This window comes from Tauraco erythrolophus, chromosome 1 (assembly GCF_009769465.1).
Source record: "Tauraco erythrolophus isolate bTauEry1 chromosome 1, bTauEry1.pri, whole genome shotgun sequence".
NCBI classification, from domain to species: domain Eukaryota; kingdom Metazoa; phylum Chordata; class Aves; order Musophagiformes; family Musophagidae; genus Tauraco; species Tauraco erythrolophus.
The window spans coordinates 122,548,591-122,566,656 of record NC_141465.1 but is presented as its reverse complement, the minus strand read 5'-3'; the positions used below and the strand labels follow the sequence as shown (position 1 = coordinate 122,566,656).

General features: G+C 37.4%; 1 protein-coding gene across 2 annotated transcripts in view; it reads left to right on the top strand.

Annotated features, from left to right (window-relative positions):
- Positions 1-18,066, top strand: part of CNTN5 (contactin 5) — a 272,212-nt gene that overhangs the window by 75,046 nt on the left and 179,100 nt on the right. For both annotated transcript variants that reach the window (XM_086613912.1, XM_086613903.1), the window contains exon 5: positions 11,289-11,492. In XM_086613912.1, coding sequence (XP_086470038.1) covers positions 11,289-11,492 — 204 coding nt within the window. The remainder of the gene's footprint in view (positions 1-11,288; positions 11,493-18,066) is intronic.

Genomic DNA, 18,066 nt, shown 5'->3' with positions numbered 1-18,066 from the left:
GTAGATGTACAAAGAATTGGTGGGGAGAAGAAAGAATATTGGAATTAAAATAATTCAGTATTAGTGGAGATTTCATTTTGATTACAACCTAATTCATGACTGCTGTGAAGTCATTTCTTTCTATCTTCTTTAGTGTTCCCACAGTGATGAAAATGTTACTGCCCTTCATTGGAGATCTTAGGATAATAAACACAATAGGAGCAAAGGAGCAGGCCCAAGGAAGGTCCATTAATCATGTCGTGCGATAGCCATGGTGGAATTCACCAAACACTGACCTGCAGACAGACTTATCAAAAGCCTTTAAAGTTATATTAAAACACCTAGCACCAGGAGAATATAAAGCAGAGAGGCAGTGGGGTGTGTCTTAAGTTCAATATCTGCAGCCATACAAAGACAACTCTGTGGTCTCCGAGTACTCAGGTTTTTGCCAATACAATTCCTATGACAACAACTGCATGTAAAGAGTGGTGAAAACTGTTAGAAAAATTGTGTTTTGAAGTATAAACTAGAACTGCAGTAGCCTTTTATTTTCATTTCTACACCCAGAGGCCTGAAATTAAATCTTGTTAAATAAATCTTTCTGCTACTAGTAATCCCTGGCATTAGGAATCAAGGTGAATGAGGGATAAAGTGACAAATTTAAGTCGTTTTCTTTCTTGGAAGTACAAAAAAGCCTGTTGTGGTTTAACCTGACAGGCAGGGAAACGCCACACAGCTGCTCACTCACTCCCTGCCCCTCTCAATGGGATGGAGGAGAGAATCAGAAAATAGCAATAATAATAACAATAGAATGTACAAACCAAGTGATGCACAATGCAATTTTTCTTCACCTGCTGACCGATTCCCAACCAGTCCCTGAGCTGCAGCCATCACCCCTCAGCCACCTGCACCCTCACGCTTCCTCGACCAGTGTTATTGTTCAGCATGACATGATATGGTATGGAATATCCCTTTGGCCAGTTTGGGTCAGCTGTCCTGGCTGTGTCTCCTCCAGCTTCTTGTGCACCCCCAGCCTGCTCACTGGCAGAGCAGTAGGAGAATCTGAAAAGTCCTTGACATAGTGTAAGCACTGCTCAGCAACCTCTAAAACATCATTATGTTATCAACATTATTCTCATCCTAGATCCAAAACACAGCACTATACCAGATACTAGGAAGAAAATCAGCTCTATCCAAGCTGAAACCAAGACAAAGCTAAACTGAAACACACATATAAACTCCTTGAGAGTCTGATACTCTGATAATTAGAGTCCTAGTGAGTATTTTCAGCCAAATTAAGAATTTGTTTAATAGAGCTTCTGTTGCTAAATGATGAGGAAAAACTAAGGATGCAGAGATTTTACGTCTCAGCTGAAAAGTGATAATGTCACTCTTGCACTTGATAGAGCAATATTCCACAATTTTGGTTGAACACCATCCTATCATTAATTCAGGGTTTATTTTTGTTTCGATAGATGTTCTAGTTATGCCTTCGAACTGTATTAATCTATTGGTATCATTGCAGTAGTCATAAAATGAAATTTCCATGTAACACGGAAGCCTACTTGGGTGAGGATTCTGGGGTTCACTACAGGAAACACTCCTCTGGAGTATGACTTCTCATTGTGCTCACCCCTGCAGCAGACTTAGATAAAAAGTAGAACATGCCAGAGTAACTACCACAGTGATACCGTTAAAATGTAGAGAAACTCTAGTATCATAGCATGATCAAAGAACAAGAGAGATGTAAAATGTGAAAGAGAAAAAAGGAGAAAAACACATGTTGAACATTTTGCCACAGAAAATATTTTTGCATATAAATATTCTATACAATGATGTGTTTTCCTGAGCATTAAACTATATCCTCATTATTTTCAATGCTACACTTTTCATATCAGTACAATAATTAGTAATTGTCACAGAATTCTTATTCATTCATATTATTAAGAAACGATTCAAATTATTAAGAAATAATATACTTGTGTTACTGAATATTCAACACATTTCCATCATAAAAAGGTACTACTAATAATAAGCTATCCAAATCAGAGTTTACCAGTGACTTGTCCTGCACATTCGTCACTGTCAAGTTTCATATTTCCTGTAGATCAGTGATTACAGCTGCATAGATTTGTTTTTAACTGTTAAAACGTTCAGCAGTAAAGGACAAAGAATTCTAGAATTGATCCTTTTGATCATGCTTTGCAGTCAGTTTTTAATCCTTTCAATGCACAATAAGTTAATTTTGAAGTTATTCCAATTCTTTTTAATTAACATGTGCTTTTATAAAACATGAATTCTAGGTGCATTACAGAAACTTTGCTATCTTTGTCAATAAAAAACAATAAAAATATACTGAGTTAGTTTGACTAGATTTATTTTCTTCCAATATTGTTAATTACACCTCACTTTTAAAATTGGATATTAATCAAGTCTCATATCAGTCATTGACTTGTCTCATCTAAGTTTGAAGCTGATAAACTTATAATGATGTGGGTCTTCCTGATTACCCTTTCTAATGCTGGAACAAAATTATCTCTAATTCTTGTCTTCGGAAATTATTAATCATAGATTCATAGAATCTTTTAGGTTGAAAAAGACCTTCTAGATTATCGAGTCCAACCATTAATCTAACACCGCCAAGTCCACCACTAAACCATGTCCCTAAATACCACATCTACACATCTTCTAAATACCTCCAAGGATGATGACTCAACCACTTCCCTGGGCAGCCTGTTCCAATGCTTGATAACACTTTCTGTGAAGAAATTTTTCCTAATATCCAACGTAAACTTCCCCTTGTGCAACTTGAGGCCATTCCCTCTCATCCTGTCCCTTGTTACTTGAGAAAAGACTGACATCCACCTTGCTAAAACCTCCTTTCAGATAGTTGTAGAGAGTGATAACGTCTCCCCTCAACCTCCTTTTCTCCAGACTAAAAAACCCCAGTTCCCCCAGCTGCTCCTCAGAAGACTTTTTCTCCAGACCTTTCACCATCTGTGTGGCCCTTCTCTGGACACGCTCCAGCATCTCAATGTCCTTCTTGTAGTGAGGGGCTCAAAACTGAACACAGTGTTTAAGATGCAGCCTCAGTGGTGCTGAGTGCAGGGAGACAATCACTTCCTTGGTCCTGCTGGCCATAGATATTTCAACAGTTCTACAAAGTCAGTTGCATTAATTAAAAGAGCTGCAATGCTAATGCTTAGATTCGGAATTCAGTTTTCTGGTATTACTTGTTTAGACTGTTTAACTTTATTGCTTTTTACCATCCACTTTTTTCTACTTTTCGTAGAAAATACTGTGATATAGTGACATCTGCATTACCTGTTATGTTACAAATCATAGAACATCAATTTATATCGAGCATTCAGGTTTTTTCTTCATAAGTATTGATTTCCATTACTACCTAATAATCAATGAGTGTCAATAGTAGAACTATTGTTAGAATTCTTTTATTTGCTACTAAAAGATTTTGAAAACTTCCTATTTGTAGTTCATCTGCCTTGTGGTCAGAGTTTTCTCCTCCCAGCATCTTTCTTTCTTAAAAAACTTCTTTCAATCCTAACCACAAATTTATTTGTTTCCAGTATCAGCTTTTTCTCCATAAATTTATGTAATTTTCACATTTTCTTTATTTTCATAAGACAACAATGTATATTGATAAAGTGGCCTTCAATTCTGAAATGATAGTTTGTCTCAACATTCCTTTACATGAAAACATTATTGAGAATATTGTATCTCACAAATTATTTCAAAATATGTCAAGAAAATAATTTTTTTTTTAATAAAGGAGTGCCCATAGTCAAGCTGAGTTTGAGTTTTATAAAGTTACTGTGATGTAATATTAAACATTGAATTTTTAGGCAATAAGATGATAATGAGGTGTTAAGAAATAGCCAACATAGATTTGTCAAGAGCAAATCATATCAAATATAATTTATTTTTTTTAAGTGAGAGTGGCCTGATGAAAAGAAAGGCATTTTTAGCATTTATAAACGACTCCAAGCTGCAAGAGATTATGATCACTGCAGAACATAGAAAGGATAAGTACCTTAGAGGAACGACTTGCAACAAGTAACACAAAATTCAGCAAAATGCAGATAACTACACTTACTAAAACATCTAATTTACAAATAGAATAAAGGGAAATAAGTGATTAAACAGCATTCTTCTTCAAAAAATACTGCTATTACAGAAAATGGAATAGTTAGTGGAATGGAAAATTGCATACTTTGATTCATACTAAGACAGCTGCTACCTATAGAGTGTGTGAGACTATTGTTCAAATTATCAATACTGTTAACGTCTCAGATATAATACCATGTCCAACTTTGATCCTGTATTGTAAAATGTAAAAAAGCAGTAGACGGTGATAAAATTAAGTAAAAGCTTTGAAATCATGGTTTTTAAGGAAAACTTGAATAGATTTGGTTTATCTAGCCTCAAGAACAGAAACCTGATACACATGAGGATAATAGTCTTCCATTGTAACTGTAAAAGTCATCAATAAAGTATTTTCAATGCTTTCAATATGATAAGTTGAGTAAGCAATAAACAGGATTGCTTGGAAATATACACAAATATTAAGGAAATATACACAAATATACACAAAAAAAAGGAAATATACACAAATATTAGGGAAAACTGTTCCATTATTAACTGAGCAATGATATAGGTTATTCTGAAGATCTAAATTTAGAAATTTAACCCGCTGGACATTTTTAAAGACTGGGCTGATAATATCTGATCTTGCCTGAGGGAAAGGGAAGAGCCTGAAGGACATGTGTTCTTGAGTTCCTTTTGATCACAATATTTTGATTCTTTCTGGAACAGATTTTTTTTTTAATATAAAAGTCATGCCAGTGACAATCAAATACATATAATAATCTAACATCCTTTCCCAGAAGCCATATTTTTGCTGTGTGCTATGTGGTCTCTTTAAAGAGCATATGTATGAGAGTTTTCATCAGTCTTCATACGTTTCAATGACTGACTACATTTCATACGTGTCAAATGTACAAATGAGACTGTATCGACTGTGTACACTGGTAATGACAATATAATATTTGTATCCTCCAGTACAAAATCATTCCTGACAGTACACTTACCTTTTCTACCACATTTTTAGTTATTGACTGTGTGAATAGTTGTAAAAAGAAAATATTTGAAGATTTATCACTGTAATTAAATCTGAACAAAGACAAATATGTGATTGATTGGTAGAATTGTGTTTCAGGTAAGTGAGCAGTAGATACAGAGCCCCCAGAGCAGAAAAGAAGCAATTTCATTGCTAGCTGATAAATCGACAATATCTGTTTACTCTTCGTGGGTGCATTACAATGCAACAAATAAATTACCTTCATTAAATATTTTCTTGGAGGATTAATGAGCACTGATAATAAGCCACAGAAGCACAAAGAAATGCACCAAAATTATTTATCTGGTTGTGGCGGGAGGCTGGAGGAATAACCCATTCTTAACATTCATCTTAGCTAAAAAGAAACCTTTCCCCTTCTGAATGTGAAGTGTTCTCCATCATTGGGGAGTGCCACATATTGCACCCTTATTCTGTGGTTGGTACACAGAATATCCAAACAGCAAGTGTGATGATAAAGGTATAAACTGGGCTTGAGATAAAATAGTGTTTCGTATTTCCAGCAGGGAAGATTTAGGCATATATTTTTCCTGATAATTTTTTTTGTTTAAACTGAATATTTCTGAATGGTAAAGCAAAGCCATCATGCAAATTTCATGGTTTATATCTATGTATAGTAAATTCAGCCTGTACTTTTCAGTACATTTTTTGCTGCTTTTTTTTTTTTATCAATAAAAAAAAAGAGAAGCAGCAACTTCTTCAAAGTTGCTAAAGCTCCCAGGTTGTCTCAGACTTTGGCTGTCATCAGGCATCGGTACCATTTATTCATCAAGTACTGCCATCTTGTGGAACTGGAGCAATCAGAGGAAATTCTAAACAGAGGGAGAGAAACATATTTTCCCAACAGGATATTGGAGGAGATGGAGTACTGTATCTCCCACTGCATCACAGAAAGAAGACACAAAACAGACTTTATTTATTGTACAAACACCGTAATTTCACAGAAGTGCAATGTGTGTTTGCATGCTTTGCCCTTGAAGATGCAATATTTAATCATTGTACGGACTGTACATTGAGCTTTTAGGAGGCCTTCAAGGAGTTTGTGTGGCAACTTTCTTGTTATGGCTTCACTTGCCACCCAAAATACCACTTAGATGACAGGACTGATGAAAAGGCTGTCCAGAAACTGCATGTTAAAAGGATGAAACAAGCAATTTCTCAGGAGAAAAGCCTTGAAGCAAATCTGGGAAACATTCAGGCACTAGCAAACACAGGAGTGAACGTGTGGTGCTATCTGAATGCCTCCAGCACAGCTCTCGTTACAATACTTAAGGGGTTATTTCTTACTGACCCACAATAACAGACAGACATTTGCATTACCATAGTACTGACATTTTCTGCATCAGAATGATATCTCTAAAAGCACAATACAGCACTTAGGAGAATGCTGACATGTCAGTATTCCAGCTCCATCCATTATGGGAAGAACGTCACTTTATGACAGTTTAGGAATTAGTGTTGTGAAATACAGAAAATAGATCTGCAAAAATCATTTAAGAAATTATAGTAAACTAAATTTGACACCATCAGTTCCTTTTGGCAGGAGATAGATGCTCTCTTCTCACTACTTTATCACCAAGTGAACCAGATTTTCACCTACATAGCCCACTAAAAAGAACTTAATGAAACACAGAAACAAATTGGACATTTGGAAGGCTTTCCCAATGACCCTCAGAAAATAGATGTCTCCTGGGAGAGATTTTTCTATAAGCAAAGCTGGTCATTCATAAAAGGAAATAACAGTTTTACAGTTACTCAAACAACTTAAATTATTTTCACACCGAGACTTTGCATATAACAAAACTTACCAGCAGAAGAGTTCTCCGGCCCAAGCCACAGAAGAATAACAATTTACAAATACCTCTATAATTCTTAATTTCTCTATCTTTTTACTCTCTGTTTCTGTTTGTGTTCATGAATAGTATCTACGTAAAAGTTTCTTTTGTGCTGGCAGTTAACTGTAATTTCCAGGAAGGGCTCTGCATCATCTTTGTGGTTTTGGCATAAGTGTCACATTAAAAATAAAATAGATAGGTATAAAAACAAAAAATAAACTTCACATTCTGTAAAAATACTCTAAGCTTCAGTATACTGCAGTATTCAGAATTCTCTATTTTCACTTAAACTGTTTTTTTGCTATTGAAAACAGAAAGACTACAGCATGGAGATACCATTTACTCACTCTTTTCTCAAAAGGAGATGACTAGGGTAATTACTTCCTGATTTTACAGTTATAATTTGATTTATTTCGATTTTGATAGCACTGACTTGTAGCTTCAAAATCTCTTGGAGCTCATCGTTATTTACCTGTCAGGCTTGACATGCATCTCTGGAGTTTAGTCTCCTATTAAAAAGTTAATACAATGACACTTGTGCTTTGTGCTTGGCCAAATGACACTGGTTCTAAAATCTTTTAACCTAAACCATTATAGAAATATCTAGGCTTGAAGTTCACTAACAACTGCAGTGAGCCATGTACAAACAGCCCTAGTGTCATCATCTGTTTGGTCTTAGGCTTCTTGTTCTGAAATTCAGAAAGTTCACTCAGCAGTTTACCATTTTGTAAGAGTGGGATTCCAGATAATATTTAAATGCAAGCCTCTCTTCTTGTAGTTTACGTGTGCTGCTGTGCTGAACTGCTTGTTCAGGCATGTAACTTGTATTAGAACATTTTACTGTGTGTGTACTATAGATGACAGACTTGTCTATAGATAGGCAACAATGTTTTAAATGTTGAATCTCCATCATTCTCTCTTTATCAGTTATTTTTATGTCATTGCAATCATTTGGGTATTCATTTATGTGTGATACTGCCAGCAGAAAAAACTAAACAAAACGAAACAAAACCCCAGGTTTTGTACTTGGACAGCCTTCATTAGAAATTCTGTGAATTAAGAACCCTAAATTTTAATTTTGCTGACATACAAACTGGGAACATTCAGAGCCCCAGAACGTGAACACCAATGTGTGTTTCATCCTCTACCATGGCTGCAAATTTGGAAGTGTGAGATATTTGTACAGTAGATCGATGTCAAGGTACACCCATTTTCTCATAATTGCAGTAATCCTCTTAACACCCTTTTGTAAAATCACTTCTGCAAGATCATCCATCTATTTCTGCTGGCTAAAAACTGTTGAGTCCCCAGATCCCAAGCCAGCTGTGGTTGTTTCTGACTGTTCTGCATAGCATGCATTGGAAATTGCAGAGTTTCCTTGAGATATTTCACTGAAGCTTATGAATACTTTATGGACATAACCCTCAAAATTATATTTAAGAATCTGCTGAACTCATTAACCAGGTATAATAGGAGAGAAACTTCATAAAGTAAGAGGCTTTTCACTTGCGAAGAAGGTTCAGAATTCCACATCAATTCCAGATCTGACCATTCAGATTCAGGTATTTGAAATTGTATTCACAGGGTTTTGCTTTTTAGAAATGAAAAATAGGAGTAATTCCTTCAATGTCAATGGGCTGACAATGATGAAGAAGTAAACTGTTAGCACTTTTTGTCTGTGCTTTGGAGTTTGGGCTCCTGGCTGGAATACAGATGCTCTAGGTATGCACAAATAAAAGCATTAACTGCAACTTAGTAGTGTTAATGATTTGAGTTTTAAATTTGGCAGAAGTTCTGCTACTTTTTTCTCAGTTCCCTATCCTGGTAGCAAATCATCCATCATCCCATTTTTAACAGCAAAAATAATTTAGGAAGTGACAAAGTGGCAGTATCCGCCCTGGATTCAACACCAGTGAAGACTAAGTATTCTATTTCCTTAGAGCCACTAAAATTTGTTGCCTGAAATCCGTTTCTTAGGAGTAGTTCTAATTAATAAATTAATAATTAACTGCATGTGGTTTTAGGGTACAAATGGAGAAAATTCAATTCTACATGAACTACCAATAAACCCACAATGATGACTGATTTACATTTGGTTTGAAGTACTTTTAAGCCAGAGCAATTAGTGAGACTGATTGCTTTCCATTTGAATTGGTAACAGGTGTCTTCAATTAAAGCCTATGCATTTTCCTTGAACTTGTGTGCTCATCATGTTGTAGAGTTTTATGCTGCCATGAACCATTTCTGCCAGATAAGCAAAATGTGGCAATGAAATTTTCAGAGAAAAATATTTTGAGCTAATTAGTATTTTTCCTGAAACATAACAGAAGAGGAAAGAAATTTTGAACACTCAAAGAGCTCTCTGTGAGCCCTGATTTCTTTAGGGTCCTGTGTAACTGCTCAGAGTTACAATTAGATCTGAAAAAGATTTTAAGCAAAAAGTCAATGTGTGCAGCTTAATTCCCCGTTTTGGAGAAGTCTTCCCCTACTGTCAGCTAAATATGTTTAGTCCTTTAACATAAAATTTTTGTACTAATACTGTCAGTTTTTCATGAGAAAATTTTCATCTTACTTTGGACTAGACTGAACTTATTCAAAATTAATCCAGAACATCCTGCATCTCTACATCACTACTGGCACTGTTGGCTTATATTAGTTGAAAAGAAAAGTCATCATGCTTTTGTGTTCCTTTCTGACCACCGTTGTCAGGGAACGGTACAACATAAGGATAGAAAGGACAGATCAGGTGGAATTTTTAGTGCTTTCTCTACTGTTGTAGTCAAACCACACCTGGCTATGGCATATATTTATCTAGGATGTTAATGCGTTTCACACTTCTCATGTCATGAACAGCTATACCAGTTCCTTTCCTATTATTAGCAGAAAAGCACATAGAAAAATCCAAATTTTGAGGTGATTCCTCTCACCTCTTTGACTCTTTCATTCTCCAACTAACTTTACACCAAGAAAACGTTTTGACTGCACTGGGGATAAAAGTATCAGAGAACCAGACTGATATACATCCAATTACTGTCTTCAAATTGCTGCTGAAACTGAGACTAGTCACCTAAGAAATTTAAGTGTAAAAACTTGGAACTTGCTATGCCAATAGAGCAGTTTGCATCTTGGAGCAGTAGTAGGGACTTTACATACCTGAACTAGCTTGGCTTTTCTGATTTCGGAGTCAGTTCTTTAAAGACTATCACAGGGAGAGATTACAGAAGAAATTGCCTTATAGCTGGTGTGTCAGTTTAGGTAGTGAAGAATATTTTTCTAAAGTGTGAAGACAAAATGAAACAGTGGAAGATAAGATTGAAAGGAGAGCAACATGTAAAAACGTATACATAAGCTTAAGACTTTAAAGTCTGAATTGGTGGAACTCCACATGAATAATTCCCTGCAAGGAATTCCCTGCTAAATCAGAATCTCATTAACTTTACTGATACTTCTAATGCTAAGACATTAATGCATCTAGTTTTTTAATAAATCACACTATAATCTCTTACAGAGTAACAGGAAATAGTCTTTTTTCTCAGCCACTTATTATGAGTATGGAAAAGTATATACTTTTCAGGTGAAGAGAATTATTCGTGGGACAAAAATAAAACCCAAGGCACTGACTTTAATTAACATTTTAAAAACCCACTTTGATTACTCTTTGATCCATCAGATTATGAGGGAAAGCAGTTGGTAGCTTTGGTCTAAGGAATTGTTCATTGATTGCAGATATTTAAGATGCATATAGGAAGGGTTCTGAGATTCTTCAGTGAAGCAGATGTAGAAGAAGATAGAAGTACAGTGCGGTAATAATACCTGCAAGGTAGATTGAAAAATTAGAATCTGCTGATACTAAAAACAGATGTTCAGAATAAAACCTGTTTACGCACACACTTGCAAAATTCATCCCTAGCTCTATAGGAAACGTCTTGACATATTTCACCACAAATTTGAACAAGTAGAGAAAATAATGCTTTATATATTATTTTTGGCTTGATCTGAAAGATTAGAAAATTGAATCATCTAATATTTTATGGGTGTTTTCTGAGTCTGTTGAATAATTTAATTATTTTTCTTGAGCTAAATCTGTCTTTCCAGGGAACATGTGGACTCAACGCTTACACTATTTTCAAAATTCCAAAGAGAGAAAAAAATTATTCTCTTCAATTCTAAAACCAACAGATGAAAAGTTTAAAAAACCTTTAGCTTTTGGTTTTTTTCTAGATTATTTAAATAAATGTATATTAATTTAGTGTATCCATTAACATGACATATTGTTTCCATAATTACTTTCTCTTTCTTTTTTTCCTGTTTTCTTTTAGAGATCATCTATAGCTGGGTATTTAATGAATTCCCATCTTTTGTGGCAGAAGATAGCAGACGCTTCATCTCTCAGGAGACAGGCAATCTCTACATCTCCAAGGTGCAAACATCTGATGTTGGCAGCTACATATGTCTGGTAAAAAACACAGTGACAAATGCCAGAGTTTTGAGTCCTCCTACACCTCTGACACTGAGAAACGATGGTAAGAGAGACATTATTTCTGGGTACCACATGGAAGCCAAAATACTAAGTCAAAAATTTTCTAGTTAATTTAAGAATCATGATTTTATTGTTTTTCAATATGTGCATGCATTTACGGCAGCAATCAGCAAAGGAAAGGTGTTCATGGAGACAGTTTCCTTTAAAACACCTGACAGTTGTGAGAATATTTAGACCTCCAAAGGCTGAGGTGCAATCTGACACTTCCTGATGTGTTTTGTTTAGACCAGTTACTCCTTCTTGCTATTCTGGTGCTCTGTCACTGACAGAGAGAAGCAAATCTTTCTCAGTAACGTCTGTTTCTTTAGGGCTCAGCTCTGTTGCCTCAACCCATGTGGCCACTGCCACACTGAGATGCCCTCAGACATCTGAGACATCCATGAGAGACTGGCAAATATGACATAGGGCATGCAGACCAGCAGCAGGATGCCAGGAGATATACACTCATGCATCACAGGTGACAGAAGGCACACGTGGTTAGGCAACTGAACAGAGGTCCTGTTGCTTGAAACTTTACCTGTTGCTGTACTAAAGAGCTATTACACTTCCAGACTCCAATTCCGTGCAGTGATTAAGTACCACCAAGCACACTACTGTAGCTTTGTTTTCAATGATAGTTACCCAGGTAATTTTGAATTTCATCAAGACATATAACTGCAGCATTTTTTCTGTAAATAATTACCTAGATTTTATTATCAAAAAATGACTTAAGATGTTCTTTCCTAAAAATCAAAACAAAACACCTTCCAATAGTATTTCTTATGGAGCAGTATGACATTTCCATATAACTGATATGTAGCTCTGATTCGGTTGGAATATCTGACTACAGAGACAACTGTGTTATTTGCTCTTTTGCAGCAAAAAGATTCATATTTTGTACATTATAATTGTTTTTTGATTCTCTTTTCTGTCCAAATAATGTTATTTTTAAGAATAAAATTAATTATTTCATAAATGTCTATATTTTCCTTTTTTCCAAGATTATCTACATTTTATGATGCTTTCTAGTTCTTCAGAAATACATTTCAGCAGTTCAGCATATGTAATTCCATACTTACATAAATCAGAGAGAGAGTGAAATAGACTCTGAGACTTTTGTCTTGCTTATAGCTTTTTCTAGAACTAAGACTAGTCCTGTGCTGTAGAAGCACTACAAAAGCTGGATTTAAACACAGATGACTTAGTTTAACAGAGTAAGTAAAAAACGTTTTCAAGATTAGAATGGAATTAAGTTAATGTCTGTTCATCGTAGCAAGTTGAAATTTCTGTCTGCACAGCATGCAGCCTCTGCAGCAAAAAGCTGCATGTTTTACTGCATTGTTTCTATTTTCTTTTGCTGGTTTAGTATCTATGCTAATTATTGAGTTTCGGTTGTTTAGTTTTATTGACTTAACATAGCAGACCTCATCTTTTCAATTTAATCTTTGAAAAATAAAAACCCCAAATGTTTGCTGTTTTTTTAATAAGTTTAAATTCTGACAAGAAAAGATAGAATTTTCTTATCATAGTTATTACTCACATCTTGTTTTATTGTTTCTTTATGACATTTTTTCACACTTTTATTGGGTTCCAGTTTTGTGCAGAAATTCAACAGATTAACTATCCATATCATACTAACAGTACAGAGACACACATTACAATATAAGAGAGAGAGTAAAGAAGGATAAATGCAGCAGTCTACATCACTGAGCTAAGAAACAAAATCTGTGAAGGAAAACTGCACAGATTTTCTTAAATGTCAAGTGGGTAGTATATACCAGCAAATGTGTGTTTCATGACTGGCTGTCACACAACTGTGATAATCCGACCTTCTGAACCATGCTGGAGTATTAGGGAAGCATTTGCACATAGATGAGCTGCCTCTCAACAATTTCCCAATTCATTTTTTCACACACATGAATTTCTACCAGGCTTCCATGCCTTAATTTTTATTTGCTGGGATTTCTGAAAAGCCCCTTAATTGTAAAGAAGTTCTTCAGTAGTTCTCAGTAAATTGCTTGCTTTCCTGTATGACTGAGCAAGATTTTCAGGGAAGTGATACAGACATTCTACCTAACTTTGCGGTTTCCATAAACCTACCTTGAAAAAATAGTCAGGAAAATTCTGGTTGATAAATCATATTTATTGTTTAGGACATCTGCCTTGTTCGACGTCCTACATAGAATGCAATAATACGAGCCTTTTAAAAACTATCTGGGATCACAATTAAAATATTGCATTAATGGTACTGTACTTTTTGTTACAATTGCATAAGTTTATGTTGCCTTGTCCATTGACAAATATTAAAGGGCAATGGCAAAATGTTAAAAAATATATATAGACTATACTCCAGAATATGAGATAATATAGCTGCTGAAAAGAGGTGTTTACTAGAGTTTAAAAAAATTAGAGTTGGTTGTAAAGAAGAAAACAGTCGAGGGTAGACTTTAACAAGGAAGTGAGAAATTAAGAAAGACATTAAACCAAACATAGAATCATAGAATGGTTAGGGCTGGAAGGGATCTTCAAAGGTCATCTAGTCCAACCCCCCTGCAAGGAACAGGGATATCTCCAACTAGATCAGGTTGCTCAGGGCCTCATCCAACCTGGCCTTGAACGTCTCCAGGGATGGAGCATCCACCACCTCTCTGGGCAACCTGTTCCAGTGTTCTACAACTCTCATGGTAAAAAATTTTTTCCTAATATCCAATCTGAACCTACCTCCCTCTATTTTAAAACCATTACCCCTTGTCCTATCACAACAGGCCCTCCTGAACAGCCTCTCCCCATCTTTCTTGTAGGCCCCCTTGAGGTACTGGAAGACCTCTATAAGGTCACCCCGGAGCCTCCTCTTCTCCAGGCTGAACAGCCCCAACTCTTTCAGCCTGTCCTCATAGGAAAGGTGCTCCAGCCCTCTTATCATCTTCGTGGCCCTCCTCTGGACCCTCTCCAACTGGTCCATGTCCTTCTTATGTTGGGGACTCCAGAACTGGACGCAATACTCCAGGTGAGGTCTCACGAGGGCAGAGTAGAGGGGGAGAATCACCTCTCTTGACCTGCTGGCCACGCTCCTCTTGATGCAGCCCAGGATGCGGTTGGCCTTCTGGGCTGCAAGAGCACATTGCTGGCTCATATTGAGCTTCTCGTCCACCAGTACTCCCAAGTCCTTCTCCTCAGGGCTGCTCTCGATCCATTCACCACCCAGTCTGTATTTGTGCCTGGGATTGCCACGACCCAGCTTTTGGCCTGGTTGAACTTCATGAGGTTGACACGGGCCCACCTCTCCAGCCTGTCAAGGTCCCTCTGGATGGCATCCCTCCCTTCCAGCGTGTCGACGGCACCACACAGCTTGGTGTCATCGGCGAACTTGCTGAGGGTGCACTCCATGCCACTGTCCACGTCACCGACAAAGATGTTGAAGAGGGCCGGGCCCAACACAGACCCCTGAGGGACGCCACTCGTGACCGGTCTCCACTTGGACATCGAGCCGTTGACCACTACTCTCTGAGTGCGGCCATTGAGCCAATTCCTTATCCACCGAGTGGTCCATCCATCAAACCCATGCCTCTCTAGTTTAGAGAGAAGAATGTCGTGCGGGACAGTGTCAAAAGCTTTGCACAAGTCCAGGTAGATGATATCCGTTGGTCGACCCTTGTCCACCTATGCTGTCGCCCCATCATAAAAGGCCACCAAGTTGGTTCAGGCATGATCTGCCTTTGGTGAAGCCATGTTGGCTGTCACCCACCACCTCCTTGCTCTCCATGTGCCTTAGCATGGTTCCCAGGAGAATCTGCTCCATGACCTTGCCAGGCACAGAGGTGAGGCTGACTGGCCTGTAGTTGCCCGGGTCCTCCTTGTTCCCCTTTTTAAAGATGGGGGTTATGTTCCCTCTCTTCCAGTCATCAGGGACCTCGCCAGACCGCCACGACTTCTCAAATACAATAGCCAGTGGCTTGGCAACTTCATCCGCCAGTTCCTTCAGGACCCGCGGATGGATTTCATCAGGCCCCATAGACTTGTGGGCATCCAGCCGAAGTAGCAGATCCTTGACCCGTCTAGGGCACAGAGCTTGCTGTATAGTTTCCTTGCTGCCCCGTGGATCTTGAACTCCACCGTGTTGTGGTCACTGCAGCCAAGGCTGTCCTTAAGTTTCACATCGCCCACCAGTCCCTCCCTGTTGGTGAGCACAAGGTCAAGCATGGCACCCCTCTTTGTCGGCTCGTCTATCACCTGCAGGAGAAAGTTGTCGTCCATGCATTCCAGGAACGTCCTGGACTGCCTGTGCCCTGCCATATCCAAATACTTGAAAATTTACTTGGCATTACGTCACTGAGTTCTGCTATACGAGACCAGAAAGCCAACCATATCCTGGGCTGCATCCAAAGAAGCGTGGCCAGCAGGTCGAGGGAAGTGATTCTGTCCCTCTACTCAGCTCTCGTGAGACCCCACCTAAAATACTGTGTTCTGCTCTGGAGTCCCCAACACAAGAAGGACAAGCAGCTGTTGGAGAGGGTCCAGAGGAGGGCCACAAAGGTGATTCGAGGGCTGGAGCACCTCTGCTATGAAGACAGGCTGAGAGAGTTGGGGTTGTTCAGCCTGGGGAAGAGAAGGCTCCGGGGTGATCTTATAGCAGCTTTCCAGTACCTAAAGGGGGCCTACAGGAAAGCTGGAGAGGGACTTTTTACAAGGGTATATAGTGATAGGACAAGAGGCAATGGATTTAAACTGAAAGAGGGGAGATTTAGATTAGATCTAAGCAAGAAATTTTTCACTCTGAGGGTGGTGAGGCACTGGAATAGATTGCCCAGAGAAGTTGTAGATGCCCCATCCGTGGAAGTGTTGAAGGCCAGGCTGGATGAGGCTTTGGGCAACCTGGTGTAGTGGAGAGTGTCCCTGTCCATGGCAGATGGGTTGGAACTAGATGATCTTTGAGGTCTCTTCCAAACCAAACCATTCTATGATTTTATGATTTTGAATATGACTTTTTAAGCTTTTTGATTATAAAATTAATTTAATCACTTTCAACTTTTCAAATTTTTGTTTAAGTTTAAAGATCGTACCGCTTTCTGAGTTCTGATGGTTGGCATCACAACTGACATTATTCTACTCAGCAAGCACATTTGTCAGAAACCCCAGGAAGAACTTGTGGTTTTCAACAGCTTTTATAAATGGCACTGTACAAATGGAACAATGTATATATTCTGTCTCTGGACGTATGTATCATTAACTCAAAAATATTCTACTTGATACATTTATCATCGGTCTCAGATTTTGATATACAGTACCTGTACCCAGGGGACTGGACAGCTTGTGACAGAAAACACTCCTATGAGAACATTGGTCTCTAATTATCTATGAGAAAGAAATGGAATAATATTAAGGCTTTCTGTCAAACTCTGAAAGAATATAGGAACTTCCTGGGCTTTTATTAATCTTTTATTTCTTTCGTGATGTGTCTCAAAGGGGAACTTAGCTCTTTGATATGAAGCAAATTAAATAAAAACATCAAGAAATCCTTCAATGGATTCTGAATAAAATGAATACCTCATTTGTTCAGATGTCCTTGACAATCAGTCATTTCATACAATTCAATTTCACTTCAAGCAGGGTTATAAAAACACTCTAAAATTCTATCTGAGGAGATAAAAAGTTTTAGCAGGAAAAAATATTTATGTATCATTTCATTAACTGTTTTTATAAAGCATTAGAAACTTTGAGGAATTATTTAATAACTGCTTACAAGTAGTAAACGAAGTTGTTAAAATGGATCTTTGCAGGCTTGTATGCTGATTGGGAGCAGTAGATTATCTCAACTAATAAAAACAACAGAAAGCCTCTTTAAATTTAGGAAATAGAAACCTAGGGAGTATAAAACTTTTGATGCTTGATAGCATAAGGCAGTTATTTCACACATTTTCATTCCAGTTTTTCTTCCTTTTTCATCTTTTTTTATTTCCCTTGAAAAGATGTTAACTTTAACATTATTACTGTACAGGAGAGAATTAAGTAATTCTTCATTTATCTCTGTGTATATATTGCCTGGTGGCTTTGTTATGGTAAAATTTCCAGAAAAAAAAAGACAATCTCTACTATTTCAGACATCAGAGGACACTTTCTACTGTGTTCCATTAGAGCAAATTAGTTTATACCTCGACAGATGGTGTATCTGACCAGATATATTCTCATGCAACTGAACGCAGACCTTGACCTTCAAATTTGGTTTCCATGTCATCACAGTTCTGTGAACCAGATCTTGTCCTAATTCTATTGATTAATTCTGTGTGATTAATAGTCTGGCATAATGATAGAGCGTATAATAATCAGGGTATTGAGGATGTTCATTTCTGCTTTTCCATGATGGAATGTGTTCTGCATGTGCTTATTCAGGTTGAACTCTGGGATAAGTCGTTTGAACATCTCTGGGTTGTCTAAAGATCTCTTTCTCAACATTAAGAAATGTTTGGAAGAAATCATAATAATTTCCCCAATGGTGGAAATTAAGCAATAAAAAGGGCCAGTATAGGATAGTTCAATAATAAATAATACATAAAAATAAAGACAGAGCAAAATCAACAGTT